This window comes from Scaptodrosophila lebanonensis, unplaced genomic scaffold (genome assembly GCF_003285725.1).
Source record: "Scaptodrosophila lebanonensis strain 11010-0011.00,11010-0021.00 unplaced genomic scaffold, SlebRS2 tig00001415-arrow-pilon, whole genome shotgun sequence".
Taxonomy (NCBI): domain Eukaryota; kingdom Metazoa; phylum Arthropoda; class Insecta; order Diptera; family Drosophilidae; genus Scaptodrosophila; species Scaptodrosophila lebanonensis.
Genome location: NW_022060742.1, coordinates 7041540 through 7061379, shown reverse-complemented (window position 1 = coordinate 7061379; position 19840 = coordinate 7041540). Strand labels below are relative to the sequence as shown.

Here is a 19840-nt window from a genome sequence, read left to right as displayed (position 1 = left end):
AATGCAAAGCTTGAGCCGAGCTTGTAAAAATATATTTTGCAAAATTCATTCGTTTTGTAATTGCATAATGAGCCGAGGGGCACAAAACAAACTGAAAACTGCCGCGGCAGCTGCTGTTGTTGTTGTTGTTGTTGTTACTGTTGCTTCGGCTGCTGCTGCTGTTGTGGCAGTTGCAAAGTTACGGCAATTGTCCTCATTTTGGTTGCAACTGCAGCCCAAAACGAAAAAAACAAACAAAAAAAAAAATGAAAAAATAAAAGCGTGTCGTAATGCGAATGCGTTCGTGAGCCTCTGAGTCAGCAACTTGGTTGAGTGCCACACTCATATGTGTGGCAAGTTTTTAAAAAGATTTATGACTATTAAGTAATATTCTATTGTGAATTGGCGCAACTGGTAATTGAACAAAATTTCCACAAACAAACAGCAACAAATTCACTTTCAACGCTTGTAAACAAATATACCTACATATTTACATACATATGTGTGTATGCGATTACTCAATTAGGTGCAGTGTTGGAAAAATGAAAAATAAACAAGTGCATACTCGAAACACTGCAGCGAAGTTTAAATACCCTTGAAAATAGAGTTGGGTCCGTCCAGTCCGATCGCACTCTACTTTCAGGTCCTTAAAGCTCCGCTTGACTTATTTGGATCAGTGAACGAAGTGAGAGTCTCAATGAAGAATTAATTAATTAATTAAATTGAAATAATTATTTCTTAACAATAGAAATATAATTCAGATTAGTGTGTTTAAACTAAACCATCTGAGAATCTTCAACAACCATCGAACGAACTCAAGAAACTGAAAGAACGAATATTTCTTTTTTCGGAAAACGAACCACTGAACTAGGATAACCTGTCACTTGACAATGTACTTTCCCGCTTTAGGGATGAGCAATATTCCATCATCAGGAATTATTCAATATACTTAAATGGTTCTACAAATGCATCGCATAATAGGCGACATCTAGTTGAACATTTCACTGCTTGCAATGCATAATTATCTTACCAACTATAAAAAGTTGTATGAATGCCGGTAATATAGTAATTCCTATAATATTAATATTGAATTAACAACGTGTTGTTTTTCCTTATAGACTTACCGAATCGTGCACTCGTGCTCATTATTTAAATTAAAAATATTTAAAACCCAATAAAAAATGCGCTAAAGTAGCGGTAATTGTAGTCTGTTTTGATGACCCTCTTAGAGTTCACAAATCGACCTGGATCGCATGGAATATACTTTATTTGCAAACAAATTGGGCAGCCCTTTTTTCCACTTTGGGAATGGGTATGGGACATTTTGCAAAACCGCTTCTTAGTGGCCGGTCGCTTACACAATAAAAGGGAACCTTTGACCCTCTCTTACCGTTGTTTGCCAATCCGTCACGACAAGGGTTGGGCCACGCCTTCTGCGAGGCGTTACATATATCAGAGGTTACGCAATATACCCTTTGCGAGGGTATAAAAATAGAAAAGTACACAAAGCGCGAGTTCCATTCACTCATCTGTCTATCTGTCTATCTGTCTGTCTTTCTGTCTCGCTCGCTGACAAGCTTGCATTATACAGTTATGTCATAGAACGCAGCGAGCGCTTTATCGCTCAACCACACAATCGCCATCACAGCTACAATCATAGCTACAATCACAATCATGGCGCTGCAATTGGAACTAAAAACGTTCCAGCTATTGAGTAATACCCACGAGCGTTTTATCAGCCATGAGCGGCGTCTAAGTGGTTGGTGGTCGGGTGGTAAGTGCCTATTGGGAGGGCATTGGCAGCTTTGATTTTGATTTGCTAGGGTTCGCCAGTCTATCAATTGCCGGCGCATTACATCAACAGCAACAGCACTAACAATAAAAACAACAATAAGCTCATCAATCTCTGACATTTCGCATTTCGTATTTCGTTTTATCTTAAGCAAACAAGTTGTTCAAGCTGCCGCAGAGCTTTAAAGAGTCTCTCCTAATTACCCTGCAGTTCCCAAAAATGGGCTAACTACACTCTCGTGATTGAGAGCTGGTTTCAATCGTTATTTTCATTCCAAATTTGCTAGTGACAAGCAGATTTTGCAGATTGGAGATAAATGAATATTTCAATTTCAATTTAAAATATGTTCTTCAGCATTTCAAGTTAATGCTTAAAATACAAAAATATTTAACAATTAGTATCACATTAATTGGAATTGAAATTTTTGAAATTTTGAAATTCTTAAGAACTGAGTAATTGAATTAAGATTTAATTTTAGCTAACCATTTAATTAGAAAGTGAAGTTTGTTTCTATTTTTAAATTTGTTTGATACTGAAGAGCTTTTTAATAAGTATCATAATAAATGGAATTTTAATTTTGAAACTCTTAAAAACTGACTAACAAGCTACACTTATTGCAATTCAATTTTGATTTTAGCTAACAATTTTAGTGAAGTGAAGTTTCTTTCTTTGTAAATTTGTAAATTTGTTTGGCACTGAAGAATTAAATTTCTATTGAAAATCAATTCGATGTTCTGCAGAAATATCATCATGAATTGGAAAAAATATTAAACTTATTTGTTGCCGATTTGGTTTTTCTAAAATATTATCAGTTGCACAACTCAGGAGCTCAGCACCTCATAGCCTTGTGGGTTCTAGTTCAGAGTACTGCTGGGAACGTTGTATATAAGTAAGTGGCAGATGAAAAAACACCCACGAAGAACACAGACAGAAAACTTCAATTATGCCAAAAGTCAGGCAAAGTAATTGCAAAGTTCAAAAAGTGCCATAAAAGAAGAAAAGCGTTGTCGAACATGCTTGTTCCTTAGTTCAAGTATCAAGCTAAATACGAGTATGTGTGTGTGCTGTGTTTTGTTTTCGGGGGCGTTTAAAGCAACAACCACTCTGAAGAGCAAATCGAAGCATTTCAATGCATTGCTAGAGCAACCAAATGAGCTATCAAAATGGGAAATCTGCCTCAATGGGCGCCTCAACAAATTGCCAGCAACTTGACGGCATTTAGATTTGTGGGCCGAACGAGAGCGGTCTTGAGGGGGGCTTGAAGGGAGCGCCAGCTGAGCTGTACTGTGCTGAGCACTAAGCTGTTTGCTGTTTTCAGTTAACTGTTAGCTGAGCAGCTTTTGGCTTATGCAACAGTTTGGTCGGCAGCTCGCGATTGTTATTAAGAGCTTGGGCGTTGATTGGAATGTATTATTATATATGTACATACAATACTTACTTACGAGCTTTTTTTAGATTTGCAAATTGCTTTATAAAGTGTCATTGTAATCAGTTCTTATTTTTAACTGGAAATTAATTATTGTTACGAGATGAACTGAAAGTGCAAAGTCTTTATACTCATCAAGTGTTTGTGTACGGATTACAACAAAATAATTGAGATTAACTCTTGATAAGCGTTGTCTTTTCCCAGAGCTGTGATTTCTTCAAAAATATTTACTTTATATTCGTTCTAATCATCACAGAGCGTACTCCGACCTCAAGACTTGTCTCGATTATGCAACATCTCTCCATATTATAATATCCATAGTTAAAGCTCGCTAATACCCATGACTGAGACTAATGTATTTGTTGTTCGAGTCGAAATTGGTGGCGTCATAGAGTCGTTGTATTTGGTATATTTAGTTACGGTCTTAAATTCGATTCAGCAAAATAAGAACCAGCTCGAAATATTTCAAAATAATGTATATATTAAAAATTGAAAAAGCTCATTGCATAATGCATACTACTTGGAATATTAGGGTGAAAGGGTGTAACAAGGAGAAGGAGGAGGACATAAGCTGAACATAAGCCGGATATGGGCTGAACACTACTGGTCCAGCTTTTCGAGTACATACTGTTTGTAACTCAAGATGAGGCATTATTAACTTATCAACATTTTTCTTTAGTGAGTTTTGTAAATATATTGCTTGGAACATCTCATTTGTTTTATTTAAATTAAAATGAGATGAATTCTGGGAATTAAATTTCTTATTTGACTTAGTTCTATGAAATATTGGAATGCCTTTGTTGCATAAATGAAAAAAACTCAAGAAGCTCTTCTCTTAGAAATGTGGCGAACAATTTTGCATGTAATGTAAATATTTATGGGATTGTCTTAATTTTGTGACTCCCATCCGCTCTGAGTGTGAAAATAAGAGACATATTTGCTTGCTCGCTTCTGGAAAATAGTTTTCGTTATTTAATTACTGTTAGGATTACTTAGAACTAACTTTTGGCCACGCATTTTAGCCCATGACAGAAAGTTTGCTGCCTTTGATTAAAACTTAATTCCGAGCGGCACATAAACTCATAAAGAACAGACCGCATGGTTCGAATAAAGCTCATTAAAAGTTGTTGGCAACTTTTCGTTTGTGTCTCGCACCACTGTCGTCACTCGCACATAGTTTTTCAATTGCCGCAAGCCTTTCAACGAACGGCAATGGCGTATTCTGATGCAAGTCACCAACAACAACAACAACAGCAACAACAGAAACAGCAATGGCAACAACAATAGCGAATGCATTGTAAGCGTGCGGTTGCCGCATGCGCCGATTAAATAATCGCAAGAAAAATGTAAAACGCTCGAAAAGTTATTACAAAATAGCGTTAAAAAAGCGGCTTAGCGCTACGAAAAATTGAGCGCATTTACAAATCACGATTTAATTTCGAGTCACAGCATGGCTAACAAAAGTAAAAGAAAAAAACAAAAAAAAGCATTGAAATTGGCAACAAACAAATCGGGCAGCAGCAAAGCGCGTTGATGAGAGGAGAGCGGCAATGAGGGCAGCATAAGAAAAGACAAAAGACAAAAGGCCGAGGCGACGGCGACAAACATCAAGACGACTGCGACTGCGAATTAACGTAACGTGGCCAACAGTTGGCTGCTTGGCTTACATAACAGCAGCAGCAGCAGCAGCAAAAGCTCCACTTACCAAGCAAACATAATAAATGTGACGGCAGCAACAACAAAAACAACAACTACTACTACATCTGCTCTGCAGCGGCAGAGCTAAATGTTTAGTAACACAACGTTAACGACGACGTCGACGTCGACGACGACGGCAGCAGCAACATTTGACATTGACATACTTTTGCTTTTGCCATAAGCGCGCGGCCAACAACAACACAACAACAACGAGCCAGCTACTGTCAAATTTGACAGCAGACACGCGCACTCTCTACTCACACACAAACACACTCACACTTCCACGCACACACATAGACATCAGACATCTCTGTCTCTCTTTCTTTTCTGTTGTCTCTTCGAAACATGTTCATGCTCTTCTCTGCTCAAAAACTGTTGCGCCGCGCGCTCTTCCACTTAAGCCGCTCTCTGGGGGTTGCACAAGCCAGCGTCGCGTCGCGCTCACGCAATGCTTGCCCACTTCTGCCCTCCTTTTCGCCTCTGTCCCCCTCCCACTCTTTCAGCTGCTTAATTTGTCTTCTTTCTTTTTTTTGGCTGCTTTTGCATAAAAAGCCGGTTTCCACAGCCTCTAAAAAGCGTTAGGGGCTGCTTGCGCCTCGGCTATTACATAAGGTCCACCTCCCTTCCGCTGCTCGCTGCTCGCTGCTACAGTCAAGTGGTTGTCATCATCGCAGCACCCAAAAATAGTCGGCTAGTGCATAAAAATAGCTGTAAATGGGGGAAGGGGAGGTTTGTTGTCACCCGCACCCCTCCGTCGATCTGCTTGTAATGATTTTAAGTGGATTATTGACGCACGAGTTTGTTGTGTGTGTTGCTGTTGCCATGTGTTGGGGGTCTGAGAAATCAATTAAATGCGCGCGTCAAAACGCATGTGCGACCACATTTATCAAATGTCAACAGCGACCAGCGAGCAGCATATGTTGAAGCAACGGGACTGGCAACAGCCAGCATATGGTCGAACAAGGCGTTGGGGCTAATGATTGGGGTGGTTGTGGTTGTTGGTGGTTGGTGGTTTTTGGGGTCCCACAACTGACCGCTACTGGCTGGCATGCCTTTGAAGTGTGCGACTTTTTTTTTTTGACAGTGAAAACAGTGTAGGAGGGAACATGAAAGAAAGCTTAGAAATAAGAGCATTTTGTTTTTTACGCATTTTTAAGTTGTTTGTTAACATAAATCTGAAAAAACGACCAATTAGTGCATACAGCTTTTCTTAAAATAAATTAAATGATTAAAAATAATATTTTAATTATTAAATTATTTATTCGGAATGTGAAAACAACATTCTTGCAGTACTTGTATGATCGGTCATATATTACTTCCATTCATAGCCGACTTTGGATTCATTAACTTTAGTGATAGAATCTTTAAAAGTTCTTCTTCTTCTTCTCTTTGATTGAATATTTCTGAATTGTCGACTCGCTTTGACGGACCAATCAGTTACGAAATCAAACCCAAAAAACATGAAATCTTCCAAACAAAACTATTTAGCCATTTGAATTAAAGATTAAATGTATTCTTTTAATATTTTTGATTTATTTATAATTTTTAATCTGCTTTAGTGTTGCCTTGTATTGTATGCTTTTCCTTAATTTTATGCATACTTTTTTAGGTCTGTATTTCCAAATATAAACAATTTGATACGAGAAATAAATCCAAATACAAATATTTATTTAATCATAAAAATAATTCTAAAGAATGCTTTGTTGTCCTTACGCTTTGAGGAATGCATGAATGCATGAATTAAATCATTTCCGAGTAATAAGAAATAGAAAAATTCCATTTATTCCATTTATCCTATTCATATTTTAAGAGCTAAATTAATTTGCGCAAATGTGGAGTTACTTTAATGCAACATTCATATCTTCATGTCTAAGTGTATGTTGAGAGTATTTATTTATAGTAAATACTATAAGTAGAACTTTATTAATTTAATTTATTTTTTTTTTTATAAAAGATAAACCTACTTAAGAGATTATTTTGTCTCCGCCTACAAGCTCTACAAGGCTGTCATTTCCCTTATAGAGCGGCTCCACAGTATTATCAGTGCTGCAGGTATGTTCGGCGCTGTGTTTAAGATAAAAAATAAATGAACCAACTAAGTACGGCCATAAGTAGGCACAGTCTATAAAAAAGTGGGTCGTGAGCGGCTCTGAGTTGCTCAGATATTTGTGGTGCTTTTGAAGTTGTAGGCGGCGCTGTCATTGCATAAGTTAATGGTGTGTGTGCTAGTGTGTGTGTGTGTGTGTGGCATGGCGGCCATAACAAAGCCAATAAAACATTATTTATGTCTGCCGCACTTACTCGTACATATGTATATGTGCATGTATATATGTACTTATTTGTATGTACAACGCTATAAACTTGGCTTGAACCACTTCCGCGCGTGGCCGCCAGTGACAGCAGCAGCGATGTTGGCTTATTGCCTGACTGGTTGGCTGGCTGGTTGACCTTCAGAAAAGCCAACGCATGATATTGTTGTTGTTGTTGTTGTTGTTGTTGTATTTTCTGCTCATTGAAGCGCATTGTATGTGCGCTTTAAATTTGTTGTTGAAATTGCTTGCCTCATAAAAGTGAGCAAAAATTGCATTTGGCATTAAAAACAATATTTATAAATTGTTTTCATTGTTACAGTTGTTGTTGTTGCGCCCAACATGCCTGGCAAAATTTTAATTCAATTTGATTTGCGTGTTTGCAAATTTTACACAAAAAAAAACAACAACAAAAAACTGAATAAGAAGAAACAAAAACAAAAATAACATAACGCTACACATTCCACGATTGTTGTGTTCATGGCCGGCGCTTGGTGGGGTCTCACTTGAAGGTCACGCCTGGCTGGCTGGGCTCAAAGACGCTGAGTCTTGTCGCGATTACGCAAGAGAAAGGTCTGAGAGTTTTGCGGTCAGTCCGCCTTTTTCTGTTTGCTTTTGAGTACCTTGACACATTTGGGGCATAAACATAAACGCCTTTTAAGTTCGCAGCTGCGTTTCAAAATCAAAATCAAAACCGAAAGTCCACATATTCCAAATCATGCCATTCCCCATTCATGCCTCCGCAGATAAGAACAAACCCACATGTGACGCATACGCCCCATTGGGCCGATCGACACCCCACACGGAGCGTCCATAAAAATAAAACTGCGTCGCAATAAAAGCGATAGGCACATACACATACTCGCATATACACAGGCACGCATTGTTTATAGAGAAGTTGGGTCAATCACCCCTCTTTGGCGTCAAGAGTCTAGATTCTAGAATCTATTATGAAATGTGCACAAATCAAAAGTTCGTGCGTCCCGAGCTCTAATGAGATGCGCAAAGCGGCCGCAGATCAGCCCGGCGACAACGATTTCTGGCCCATATGTACATATATTTTTGTACAGTAAATATAAGTTAAGGCAAAACAATCGAATTATATTTTTGCAAAGCCTTTCTACTCTGTTAACATTAATAATTACATTGAAGGCGTTTAACAGCGCTTATGTTAATGTAATGTTACAACCATGTTAATATTTTGAGTTCTGTTAATATTCGGAGCTCTCCTCCATTGCCGTGCCTAAGAGCTCGCTGCCCGTTTAATGGAGAGTTGAATCAAAAAAATAAATAAATTTAGCAGATAATGCTGTCATTTGTCCTTGTGCTGAGCGTCATAGTATAATTTAATATACAAGAGCTAACATTTAATAATATGTTTTGTGACGAAAGCAGCTTACAAAACTTCAAATATTATGATCGAACATTTATGGTCTCCAATTTATCTGCAAGTTTGTGAGCTAATAACTGCAATTATCTTTCGTCACATTCCGAAAAAGGATCAACTATTATTTTGTTGATAATTTAATTATGAAATTTCAAATTAAAATTTTTTAAATTAATAGCTTTTAAGTGAAATGCGTTTATAAATTTTTAATATTTCTAATGATATTCTTTGCACATTATACATGTTTAAACCAATTCCCAACTAATTATAGCATATGCTTAACTCTCTGAATGTAATGATTGAATTAATGCACAACTCTTCCATTGCATTTGATTAAGAACACAAATTTGATGCACATTTCAAATTGAAATGAAATGGCTTTCATTAGCGTACAAATTATCAGGGCTTTGTTCCATATCCACGAAGGTGTTTACACTTAAACTATAGACTTTGTTGCTGCCAAACTACTATTATTGTTTTGTGAAATAAAACAACTAGCAATAATAATAATAATAATAATAAACAAAGCTTAAACAATCTTGAAGTTAGGCTTGACTTCTCATTAATACTAACTTTTAGTTAAATGCCCAAATGCTCAATTTATATATTTATAATTCAGTTTAAATTAATAGATTATTTGTATCGCCCTTCTCTGCGCTTCTCATCCATACTATTTAAGCTGGATCGTTGGCTGAATTGCCGTCCACTTAATATAGACTTTGTTCACTATACCGATTTAATTACTCCCAGCTATCCCATCGCAAGCTTAGATAACGCATTACGCATGCAGTTACACAAAAAAGGCAGGCCAGCAGGCCAGCGGGCGTTGCATTTGCATAGAAGACCTTTACCGTTGCGTTCCCGGTACACGTTCCCTGTCACGCCCTTAGTTCTCGCTTCTCAGTTTCCAATTCTCGGCTGCCACTTTGGCATTTCACAGAATGTTGTGTGTTTGTTTGTATTCTCTGTGCGTTGCGCAAACAAATGTATGTCGTCTGTCTGTACATACTTCGCTCGCCGGCTGTTCCGTGCAGCAACAAAAACAACAAGAACAACAACATTCACACTCGGTAGACTTTTGCTTCCCAAAATGTACTATTTTTTCATTCTTTCTATATTTCGGTTGCTTCCGCCCCCGCTTGCTGGTGCCGCCTCCACTCTGTGCGTTGACATTAACAACCGACGCACGAACCACCCGCCAAGCTCCAAGCATCCCACACAGCCGGCTCGACTGACTGACGGACTGACGGACTGACTGACTGACTAACTGTACGAATGAGCGAATGACTGACGCAATTGGCCCGGTCCAGTTGCCCAGTTGCTTCATGCAAATGGCCATGAAGCCCGAGCATGTAAGCATGAAAACAAGCCTCAAGAGAGGGAGTCCGGAGATCAAAAACCGAAAGCATAAACCCAGCCAAGCAAACAAAACAGTCCAACATTCAAACAAATTCCCCACAACAGCCCTCCCTCCTCCCTCTCAGTCGTCCCCAGGCAGTGCCTAAAACTTTTGCCGACTTGGTCGTGGCGTTGTCGCATCAAGTCCTCGCCCGCCCTTCGCTCATGGCATGCGGCGCATTTTATGGGCATTCATTTTGTATTTAGGTCAGTTACGCCGCTCCCCCCATCCCCAGCCCCCCACAATCTGGAAATCATCGCCTGCTCCTTCGCGTCTTCGCATCTTCATGCGGTTTTTACATAATGATTGCTTGTGTTTGCTCTGCCAAACCAATTTGCCGAGCATAATCAAAGCACATCCCAACACTGTCTGAACACTAAACTATGTTTTCGGACGGGAGACCGGGGAATGGGGGTCATTGTGGCTGTGGTTGTGGCTGTGGCGCACGCGGCGTATGCGCAATATTTATTTTTAGCAAATTATTTAACGACTTGTGCCTCGCACTTCTGTGCTTGTTTTATGACTCCCCGTCTCCCCCTCCCTCGTTCACTCGTTCAGTTTAAGCGCAATTAAGTTTTATGCGGCAAACCAGTCCGTCCGACACACGCATTTAGAGGCAAGCCACCAATCCCCGATCCCCGATCACCAACCCCATAACCCAGCAGTTCAATCAACTGGTGAAGAAATATAGTTGTCTGTGCAACTATCCTCCTCATTATGGAATTTTTTGTAATGATTTTTTCTAAAGAGTCTTAGCATCTAGTTCATTGAAATTTGATTCAAATGCAAGTATTTTAAGATCATTTTCTTTTCAAAATATAATTTCTTTAAATGCAAGCAAAAACACACTCTAATGTTCGCACTCTATTTAAGGGCGAACAGTACGAACTCTATCAAAGGCAGGTGTGTCAGAAATCAAAGTAAATAAAAATCTCTTTAATATTTAATTGAAATAGAAGAACTAAGAAGTAAATGACAATTGCACGAGTAATACTTATTATATAAGAACTAACTAAAATAAAATTAGAATGCAGATGCACGATATTTGTTTATATTTATATTTATTTATTTATGTTTATGTCAACAAACATTGACATTGTCGACAATGGAGAACAATATACTTATAAAAATTATAAGAAGAATCTTATAAGCTTGCCTAAGTAGGAGAAATTTAAAACAAATTACAATAATATCTAACGCCTCCGCCCCGGTGTTTTTGTTATTTTTTGAACTGCGGGGTGGTCCATTGGAGATGGCCAGTAACTACTCCAAAAGGTAACTAGTTCCACAAACAGTTCCATGCAGTTGCAAGCGGCTTCTTCGTGGACTGCAGGTCAGTTCCTGATGGGCACATCATCTACTGGGCTGCCTCGTGCGGGTCTGATTTATGTGGCGTTGCCAGCGTCCCAATGCAAAAATTTATTTCTGAGCATGCGAAATTAGATTACACATTCAGATACACACTCACATACACTGCCATTGACACAGTCAGTTAGTTGTCTCGGCCTTACGAACGCTCTGCGTCTTCCTCTTTGTTGCAATGAACAATGAACAATGAAATTTATTTGATTTGCGGCAGAACATAATAAACCAGCAAGAGGGAATGATTCATGGCCGCATTTAGAGGAGAGCGTCAGAGCGGGGCATGCATTTATTAATATATTCATTTATATGCATTGTATCATGCTGGGGGGAGCAGGTTTTTAATTGTGGGCGAGGCGGAAGTCGCCACTCAGCTCTCGGGTCTCGGGTCTCGATTCCTCAATTATGCAATCCCAGAGGCCACTTGTGAAAAATTCTCTAGTCATAGTCATAGCCATAGCCACAGCTATGGCGAAAATGATTTTAAATGCATGTGTTGAAATGAGATTTGCTTTGAGGCGAATGCCGCCGATGCCAACAAGAAGTCGTCAGTTGCAGCCAAAATCTTTATGGCCGCTATATACACTCTGTAAAAATCCAATTTGTCAACAGTTGGGCTTAAATTGTCTGCAGCCTTACGGAAAACTTATCTATAAGTGTCTGTCTATCTATCTGTCTGTCTATGTTTACGTATATTTCTATAATTTTTTGTTCTTAATATTTATCTGTCGACGTCAGAGAGCGCGCGAATTTCTAATAACTGCAAGTTAGCGGCGCACAGATATATGGCAGCAACAACAACAAAAACAACTGAACGAGTGAGCAGTGCTGTTGCTTTTGTTTCCTGGAATTGGAAAACGCAACAGAATTTGTAATGCGATACAAGCATATAACTACATACATATATTTATTCACGGTTATAAAATACACACTGCTGGTCAGAAAAATATGCCTTAAGTATGAAAGGCAAATCTTAACCCCGAGAATAATTTCATGTCTTATTATAATTTAAAGGAAAGTTAGAATATGCCAACCAATATACACCTCTTCAGACAAATGTATTATTATTATATTTGAATCGAGTTATAGGTGTTGACGAACGCTTTGCAGCACTAAAATATTTGTGCAATGTTTACTAACTCAGGCATGCTTTTGCTTCACACATTAGTATTACAGCGACTGGAGTCCATTATTAACACTAAGTGGCAATAAACCTAAATGACAATTTGAAGGCATTGGCGTTATATTCTTTATCTTTCATAATCAATAGGGAAGACGCATAAAATGTTCAGAGAATTTGCTGTAGAAGGTGCTCCGCATATTTAAAGATGTGTTGCAGATTCTAAAATAAGGTCAAATGAAGAATTCAAATGAAATGATGTTAAAAAAAAAATCTTTTTCAGTTTGTTTTAATTCTTTATAAGTACAAGCTTGTTATTCGCATTTTGCTTTTGTTTTTGTGAAGAAGTTTTAGGCACAAACATACTCGTATATATGGGAGAAACCCCTGATCCCAATCTAAACATTTTATTAATTTAATAATAATTTTTTATGTATTTAAAAGTTGTAATTTCCTTTGATTGTTGCCGATATTTGAATTGTTATTTATAGAGATTTTTGTTGTTGCTGCTATCGTAATTAATTCTGTATCTTATTCTTGTCCTAATTATTATTTAATTTAAAATCGCATTTACAAGTAGGCATTCAGACAATAATAATTTTTAACAATTTATTTTATTCAAGTTTTATTTTACCTCTTTTGTTATCATTCTTCATTTTTATTAGTAACGCTTTTGTTAATATTCACACACATTCGTTTTAATTGTTCTCCGAATAAGTAAGCATTCCATTTGCTCCCAATCAAGTGTTTACATGATTGCATTTAGTTTAGAGCCGCACTGCTTGCGTTTATATTACGAGCTTATATAAGTATGTTGTAAGACAATGTAATGGGGCTGAAAGTCCATAGAATGTAGAATGGTGACAAGTTACTTGTCACCCAATTAGACACTTAAGCAGCGCGGCGTCGACTCTCATAATAAATTGAGCATATTAGTAAAGTTTACGGCTTACGCAAAATTAATATCAGTCCTCATCATCATAATCATCATCATCATCATCACCAACAGCAGTCGCAACGTCGCCGCCTCAAATGTACGCGCGCACGCACACACACACACACACACACACACACACACACACACACACACACACACACACAGACACGCATGCAGAGCGCATTGTGCGTCTCCTTTTGGCGCGCCACTTGACATCAATTTACAAATTGACAAACATTTGGAAGAGTGTGTTTTTACATAAGCTGCGCTCATCAGCGCCAATAGTGACGCCGACAACAACTACAATATTTGCCTTACATTGCAAATACAAAATTAAAATCTTGCCAGCTGTCTGCATATTTGTATATACATATATGTATGTATGTATGTATGTATGTGTGTCTGTCTGTGAGTCTGTGAGTCAGACTGTAGGTGTATGCCTATCAAGTTTTATATACATATGTAATCATTTGCTTGCTGCAACAATTTGTATAACAATTGCAGCAACAACAACAGCAACACAATAGGGCCACAATATGAAACACATTCATTCATATTGCCCCCGTACTGCTAGTAGTAGCAGTAGTTGTTGCTACGTTTGCTTTTTTCTTCTTTTTTTTTCTTTTATGTTGCGTAATGTTAGGCTACATAATCGCGATTTTTAACAGACGCCGCAGCAGCTGCGCTCAGCCAGTCTCTGTCAGAAACGTGCTCCCTTGTCGCTTAACAGTGCAAGAGAAACGATAGCAGCACGAACAGCTAAGAGCGCCACTCACTGTTAAAAGCGCGTACATGTTAAGAGTGTTGGCTGTAGAAGCAAATGTTGCGCAACTTTGTTGCTGGCCCAAATGTTGTATTGCAAGTGAGCGGCGGTAAGAAAAATTTGAAAAAGTAAATATTTTTTAAAAACGCTGTCAATAATAATAGAGAACAATTTGCTAATGCCACTAAGCTAAGTGGTTGGCAGCAATATTTAAACTTGAATTAAATTATGAATGTGCTCTAAAAAATGAAACACTTTCTGCTGTTTGCTCGCCATTGGCAGCTGCTAAGCATTCAGGCTGCATTGTCAAATAACACGGCCTGTCCATCAGCTTGACAGCCAGCTAGCCAGCGCCACTTGCCAAAGATTGGTTAGAGGGGGCGACACTGGGGATGGGGAGGGGGTCAGCAAGCGTGCAAACAATCCGACAAGATCAGAGGCAGAAGATCAGAGAGGCAGCCAAGTGATCGACGTCTAAATGGCGCGTGCGGCCAGCTAGAGGGGAACAACAAAAAAACAACTAATTGTCGAATGTGCACCCATGCGGTAGATACATACATACATATGTACATATGTAAATATTTTCAAGATACACACAAACATATGGCTGGGCAAAGTTTTCTTTGGCAAACGCAACAGGACGCTGCTAATTGGCGAGACGGCGAGCGGCGCTGTTCGTTTTTGTTGTTGTGACATTTTCATTTACAGAAAGTGACATTAATTGCACGACTTTGGCGATTTTCACGATGCCGCTGTTAATTGCCGCCCACGCATAATCAACTGGGCGTCTGTTTGTGCGTTCCGTCTCTTAAATAACACTAGTTTCTAGCATTTAGAGTTTGCGTCTAGCTGAGTTGGCCAAACTAACTTCATTCTCTCTCCTCTCTCTTGCACTCTCTTTCCAGCGCCCACGAACTTTAAGAGTCTTTGCCTACGTGCCGAGGTGCTGCTAAAGTTAAGTCACTTCCAAAGCTCTTTGGCGGACATTGAGAATGCGCTGAAGACGCGCTGCACATCGCCCAAGGTGAGTTCCAGTGTTGAGTAACGCACGAGCACAAATAACAAATGGTCTTCTTCTTCTTCCGAACAGGCACACTATTTGCGAGCCTTGGCTTTGAGCGGGCTGGGCCGACTGGAGGAGGCGCTCTATAATGGATTTCTGGCCATTTGTCTCGACAAAACAACAAATCTCAGCAGCTCGGAATTATTTCAACATGATCTCGCCAAGGTGGGTTCACAAAGCCAATAGTATATGCATGTATGTATGTATATACTTGTATGTATGTGGCATAAGTGATTTGAAAATTGCAAATGGAATTAAAAGAGAATGGGTTATATTTGTAAAGGAATTATCAATTATTTTCCTAACTCAATTCTAACTAACTTGCCAATAGGCATTTTTAACGAATTTGTTCAGGGATAAGCGAACTAAACAGCTTTTTAAACCACAGTTTTTTATAGAGTTTAAGAAAAAAGTGCTATTTATTGAGTGCCTAGTAGGGAAAATGCAGGATGTAGGATGGGCTGCGAGTTTTATTTTTATTTTCCCAAAATGTCGAAAACTTTCCACTTTTGAAAAACGAAGAGCCCACGTTTCGAGAACATTTTTTAAAGTTTACAAGAGACTTCTATTCGTAATACAGAAAGCGAACATTCCGCATTGCACTTAAATAGAATCCACTTCACATATTCCAATAAAGGATCGCAAAAGTGTTATCACTATTTCCACAAATCCAGTGTCACTAATATCCCATAAAGTATACATAAACAAAGCCATTATTATAATGCAACTATCCATTTATTTTCCGCACAGATCTTGCAACGACTCTTGGCACAAACGCCCAAAAGTAAAGCGGATGCGTCCGCGCAGCCCCAATCCCGCAGCTACGGCACAAAAATGCCGTATGCGGCCTTTTGGGAGCTGCACATGCGCAAGAAGCAGCACGGGGTGATGGACATCGATGTGGAGGATGAATTCGGTATTAGCTTTGATAAGCCGTACGATGATAACTATATCATGGCCGATGAGGAGAGCGGCCCCCTGCATATGGATGGTGATTTCCTGTTCTCCAGCGCCCTCGACTTCATGGACCAGCACAACGGCTATGATCTGCACAACGCCAAAGAGTTTGACTTGCAGGCGCGGCGGCATGCAACGCGCAAGCATTGCCGACGAAAATGGCCGCAAATCAACGCCGAGCAGCTGCTGCCCGCCATGGAGTCACAGCAGAGCCGGCGATGCAGTCGACTGTTTGGCGTAGTTTTGGAGCGGATACAGCAGGAGCTGCAGAGACTGAAAAGTGAGTGGAAGGGAGAGGGAGCGAGAAACTAGAGAATGTATCAGAAAGCAGTTTATAATAAGCAGAAGTCTCTTCAGCAGTGGGGGATTAGGAGTCAAGAGTTAATATCATTCAAAACAAATGAATTTACTTCCAGCTGCGAGTCAGCTATACTTGTAACATATTAATATATGTATAGGAGCACTTTTATAGATTTCGTCAAACTAAACGATAACTAAGAAAAAATTGGAAGACAATTTATAAAAAATGTAATCTACAAATTAGAGTGTAGAGCAGATAAAATAGGGAAGTAATGCAACAATATATGATTTCAAATAAACTAAGTCTGCATATTGCTTGGACAAGTCCACATACCAAGTTTGGTGTGTCTAGCTGTTATGGTTCAACAGATATAGATGGTCATACAGACAAACAAGTGGACAGACTAACTGATAAACGTCTTATAAATATCAATACTTCCCAGCCCGTTTTATTGTCGATTGAGAAAGAGGTCAGTTGCTTAGATACGTATTCTGCTGTTTGCTGATATTTATAGACGTAGTTGCGAAATGAAGTGAAGGAAGCATTGGCCAAGATGTGTTAGAGGAGTTTTAAGTTATTTGGAGCTGTAAAAGGGACAGACAAAAATATATTCATCAAAGATTGATGTTGCTGGGAAGGGTTTATAGTAATAAGCATCACTCTCCTCCTAGACTCGTACTCATCAGTGTCAATTTAATTTGAAAGTTTAACCAATTTCTATGTTTCCTTTCGATTCATACAGAGCTCGAATCCTCAAAGGATGCGCCGCACAAGCAGCTGACTTCCGTGCAGGGCCAGCAGATCGATGCGAGCGACTTCGACTGCGTGCTGTGCTGTCGGACGCTGTGGAAGCCGGTGGTGACGCCCTGCGGACACACCTACTGTCTGGTATGCTTGGATCGTTGCATGGATTACAACTCCTCGTGTCCATTGTGCATGTCACCACTTGTGGAACTAAATGTCAATAATAATCTGTATCAGGGCTCATCCTCGCCAGTACCCTTTGCGCTGGCCAAGCGGCCAGTTACGAAATTCCTAGAAGCCGCAATGAAACGATTCATTCCAGACCACTACGAGGCGCGCTTTCGTCAGGAAATCGATCAGGAGCCCTCAGTTCCTGTCTTCATATGCACCGCCGCCTTCCCCTCGGTGCCATGCCCCCTCTTTGTCTACGATCCGCGCTACCGCCTAATGGTGCGACGTGCCGTCGAATCGGGTGAGAAAACCTTCGGCATTGTCCAGCCGCACGGCGGCAAGTCGCGTTACTACGATGTGGGCACCATACTGGACATACGGGACTGTGTCCTGCTCGGCGACGGCTGCTCCATACTGAGCACCATTGGCTGCAAGCGCTTCAAGATATTGGCGCGCAGCGAAAAGGACGGCTACGAGACGGCCAAGGTGGAGTACATCTGTGATGAGCCCATAGCCCCAGAGCAGGTGAAGGCAGTCGCCTCCATGCACGCCCAGGTGCTCTGCAAGGCCAGCGGCTGGTTCGAGAGTCTCAGCACCGAGCAGAAGCACGAGATATTGCAGAGCTATGGCGAGATGCCGCCCCTTGAGCCCAACTGGGAGCTCATCACAGACGGACCGGCCTGGGCCTGGTGGATCATAGCGCTGCTGCCCCTCTCGCAGCAACTGAAGGTGAGTTCGAACGTGGTGTACGCCTACTAGTGCCTCCATTAATCCTTCTCTCCATTCCAGGTGGACATTCTAGCCACCACCTCGCTGGAGAAGCGTCTGCGCGCCATAGACAAGACTCTGGACTGGCTGGAGCTGAGTCAGCAACAGCACCAGCAACAGACGCCCCAATCGCCGCAGCAGCAGCCCCACGATCTGTCCCTCGACTGTGAGGAGCAGCGTGTGGCGGTGGAGGGCATCGAGTCCGGTGCTGCGGCGGGCGTCGACGAATGCTGTCTCTATGCCGATGCCAGCGAGCCGCACACCGACGAGGAGCTGCTCCTGTAGTTACCCCACACACTACTCTAGCTTAGCTGTAGTCCTACTATTACCTAGTACTATGATACTGTATCTACTGTAATCTACTGTATCTGTAGCATCGGTGTGTTATATAGTATATACTAAACATGCATACTGCATACATACATACGCATATATGTGAATAGTTCGGTGTCTAAGGCAACTGCAGGGCCACTTGCCATTACATACTACAACTAACTTGTTACTGTTATCCTAGGGGCCAAACCATAAAGAAACTTAGCAGAACCAAATTATTGAATTACAACTATACAACTTAGCTAAAAACCAATTCTAGTACTACTGTGTGTGTAACTCTAACTCTAACTGTAACTATAACTATAACTGTAACTGTAACTGTAGCTGAGTGTGTGTAGTGGTTGAGAATTGTAGCGTAGATTCGTAAGCCCCATTACCATGAACCGTAAATGAAATGCAATCAAAAGTAGTTTGGCAGAACCAGAACCAGAAACACAAAACACAAACCCGTAGTTGAGGCCCAGAACCAACCCATAGAAGAAGAAGAAGAAGAAGGAGCAGTCCTCAAGGCCTATGACACTAGACTGAGAGCGGAACTGAACTGGAATTGAAACGGTTGAACACGGAACTGTCTCTCTTCTGCCTCTGCCTGTGTCTCTCCTCACCACAATGAAGCAACTGTTCTAGTCGAGCGTGGAGCGTGGGAGAGTGGTGTATTATAGGGCCTTCCCTCTTTTTATTTCAGTCCGAGAAATACATTCCAATACAATCTGTTTCAATACGTTTCGAGCTAAGCCTAAGCAGCACAGTATCTCTAACAAGTCAACTCATGGTTTCTGAATGAAAAACAAAAACACAAAAAATGGAAAACGAGAACAAAACCAAAACACACCAATTTTTGAAACATTCAAAATTTTAACATACTTATTACACTTATTAAGCAATTTAAAAACAAAGTACTAAGCCAACACAAAAACAATTTCGTTTTAAAACAAAAGAAAAAGCAGAGGAACCTTTAAACTGATAGCGTCGAGTCTTGGGTTTTCTTTTTGTAAAAAGCGCGGGAACTATATGACAATCTGCAACTAAATTTTTTTATATATAAACCGACTAATATACCTAACTATATATACTATACACATATATATGTATAGTGCATAAAAATCGGACGAGTGTCTAGATGCTAGTTAACACTGTAAAAAGCGAGAAAGCAAACGATTTATATCTGATACGTTTATCAATTATTTAGCCTCGCCCCGCTCTACTAACTTTCTCTCTACGTATCCATATTGTATCTCTATCTCTCTGTAAATTTTGATTAAGCCAACCCCTATATACCTATGCTAATGGTCAATGCTCTTCAGTTAATCTATGTATACGTACTATTTGTA

General features: G+C 40.0%; 1 protein-coding gene across 1 annotated transcript in view; it reads left to right on the top strand.

Moving 5' to 3' along the window:
• Window positions 1-18606, top strand: part of LOC115632735 (LON peptidase N-terminal domain and RING finger protein 1) — a 38210-nt gene extending 19604 nt beyond the window's left edge. The window contains exons 2-6 of the mRNA XM_030529981.1: window positions 15078-15196; window positions 15263-15400; window positions 15986-16472; window positions 17236-18137; window positions 18198-18606. Coding sequence (XP_030385841.1) covers window positions 15078-15196; window positions 15263-15400; window positions 15986-16472; window positions 17236-18137; window positions 18198-18461 — 1910 coding nt within the window. The 3' untranslated portion in view covers window positions 18462-18606. The remainder of the gene's footprint in view (window positions 1-15077; window positions 15197-15262; window positions 15401-15985; window positions 16473-17235; window positions 18138-18197) is intronic.
• Window positions 18607-19840: the final 1234 nt, after the last annotated feature.